The following is a 2,443-nucleotide window of genomic DNA, read 5'->3' as shown; positions in this document are numbered from 1 at the left end:
ACAGTTATTAGTGCCATCACCGGTATCACAACTGTGACAGACTTCCGAATGGCAGAGCAAGCCGTGGGTAGACAGGGTGCCCCATTGGTTGCTCTGATTGACGGCCTTCTGCTTCATCACCCGACCAAGTGGCGTGTCTGTCAGAATATTGGTGGAATTGCCAATCTTTGTGTCATCCCCCCTGATTCCGAGGGCGGGGTGGACGCAATGGTCGACTGGTGAGAAATCCTCTACATAGCACCCTAATGAAGCGACTAACATCTCTAGGGACTGCGGCCCGGGCAACATGTTCATTGACAACGCCATGAGATATTTCACTAACGGCGAGATGGAATACGACAGAGACGGCGAATGGAGCTCCAGAGGCACCGTGCGCCAGGACATTGTTGATAAGTTTCTGAGTACAAACAAGTACTGCAACCACGTTCCTCCCAAGACCACAGGACGGGAGACATTTGGGGACAATGAAGGCCAAGAACTGCTTAACGAGTGTCTTGCTGCTGGGTGTGATAAGTACGACACACTAGCAACCATTACTCGGATAACGGCCCAGAATATCATCAAGCAATACCGCACATTCTTCCCTCACTTCGGCATCAGCGTGGATGAGATTGCAGAGGTTTATATGTGCGGCGGTGGTGCCCGAAACCCGACCATTATCAAATATCTCAGGGAGCAACTTCCGGGTACAAAGATTCGGGCGCTAGATGAGACCGGAGTCCCATCGGATGCCAAGGAGGCAGTTTCCTTTGCCCAACAAGCCATGGAGACTATCTTGGGGCGACCAGCCCTGGTTCCTATCAATAGTGACAGCCTAGTGCCTAACACTATCTCAGGCAAGATTGCTCCTGGCAGGAGATGGCGCGAGATTATGAGCTCCAGTATCAGATTTGGGGAGGGTCGCTCGGCCTTGCCCACAGCCAAGGAAATGATCGTGGAACGGCCTTACACTGCATGGAAAGCTATGCAAGCTTTTGACTGAGTGATTACAGTGACCTAGACTAGTACAATAATAAATAGTATTACCTATATCGATAACGATCATTCAGATTCGAGTTGTGTGTTGATTTTGCTGAAGTTACTAAATCATATTTGCCAGCAGAAGCAACTCACTATTTACGTAACACGTACTTGCTTCTTTAAATTGTTCTTCATCGTCGATGCTCTTTCTAAGAATAACAGGACTTAGGGCCAATATATCTCTACATAGCTTCGAAGAACATATCAGCTGCCAACTCTCCATGCTCGTGCTTAGTTCACGTCAATGGAATTGAGAGTAAAGTCAATCATTGTATATTTTGTAGTGTACCATCATGTCTCTTTTCTGTTATCACATGTCTTCGGATAGAGATGAGATGTTACGATTGGTCACCGTAACGGCGCTGTACGGCTTCTATAAGCAGCTATAGCCACCACTATAATTGATACAATACCAGTTATTGGCCAATATTTTGCACCGGGGCGTAGTGGTTAGGTGCAAATATTACATTGACGGGTACATGCACTACTGATGACCGAGAACGCACCTACCTAGGCGCCTAAACATACTCAGTGGTGGGCCTCCGGCATAGCAACCTTCCTATTTAGCCTTGACCAGGTGAGTATGCTGTGAAAGAAATGTCGTGTCCAATCACCTGTGTTAGCTGCCTGAAGTATATCCTTAATGCTAATAGTTCCTAGGAATTATTTACATGTAAGTTTATAGGAAATTATAAAAGAGATTTTTATTAAACTTTATGATTTTTATTTAAAGGTTATTATAAAAAACCTTATTTATATTATATTCTTTTGCTAATATTTAATAAACCTAGCTTAAAAATTTTCTTAAAGTTTTAATAAAAAGATAATTTTATAACTTTTTGTTTAATAAATTTAAAATCCTTTTTTATATACTTTTATTACTTATATAGCTTATTTTAGGAAATTTAATATTTTGGCTTTTAGTTATACAATATAAACATTACACTTAAAAACTAGGCCCTCTCTTTAAACCCAGCCTGTAAATATAAAGCTTATAAAAGATATCCAGGCTCTGGGGTAAAGGATTGGCAACAGCAGGGACGAACCACGCTCCGGATACTTCCAGTAAGGGACAAAAGTGGCGACGGATTATTACAATAGGGGCATATTGCCTCAAGGCTCAAGGTACTCAGATGTTCCTTTGAGTGGCTCTGAAGAGCTTTGTCAACCTTATGGTAATAGGCTGCTCTCTCACCTGGCGTCAGGTCGTTTTCCAACTAGTAGATATCGTAAAATCGAGCCGGGATATTAAGTCCATTATCAAGGTCGAGCTCCAACACACGAACATTCTCAACATTGAAGCTACCTTTATTGCCCCAGTCACTTCCCCAGGAATTGATAAAGGTCAGAGATTGGGGATCACATCGTGTTAGTACAACATCGTGGCCCCCACCATCGTTGCCGCTTCGATGCAAATGCATGG

General features: G+C 43.4%; 1 protein-coding gene across 1 annotated transcript; it reads left to right on the top strand.

Moving 5' to 3' along the window:
* Nucleotides 1-48: 48 nt before the first annotated feature.
* Nucleotides 49-982, top strand: FOXG_17673 (anhydro-N-acetylmuramic acid kinase; the record flags this gene model as incomplete). The annotated part of the gene is made up of 2 exons (XM_018397683.1): nucleotides 49-218; nucleotides 268-982. The coding sequence occupies 2 exons, from the start codon at nucleotides 49-51 to the stop codon at nucleotides 980-982; spliced, it is 885 nt and encodes a 294-aa protein (XP_018258800.1).
* Between the last annotated feature and the right edge of the window lie 1,461 nt (nucleotides 983-2,443).

Source organism: Fusarium oxysporum, genomic scaffold, assembly GCF_000149955.1.
Source record: "Fusarium oxysporum f. sp. lycopersici 4287 supercont2.71 genomic scaffold, whole genome shotgun sequence".
NCBI classification, from domain to species: domain Eukaryota; kingdom Fungi; phylum Ascomycota; class Sordariomycetes; order Hypocreales; family Nectriaceae; genus Fusarium; species Fusarium oxysporum.
The sequence above is the reverse complement of the archived record's forward strand: the minus strand, read 5'-3'. Positions and strand labels throughout refer to the sequence as shown.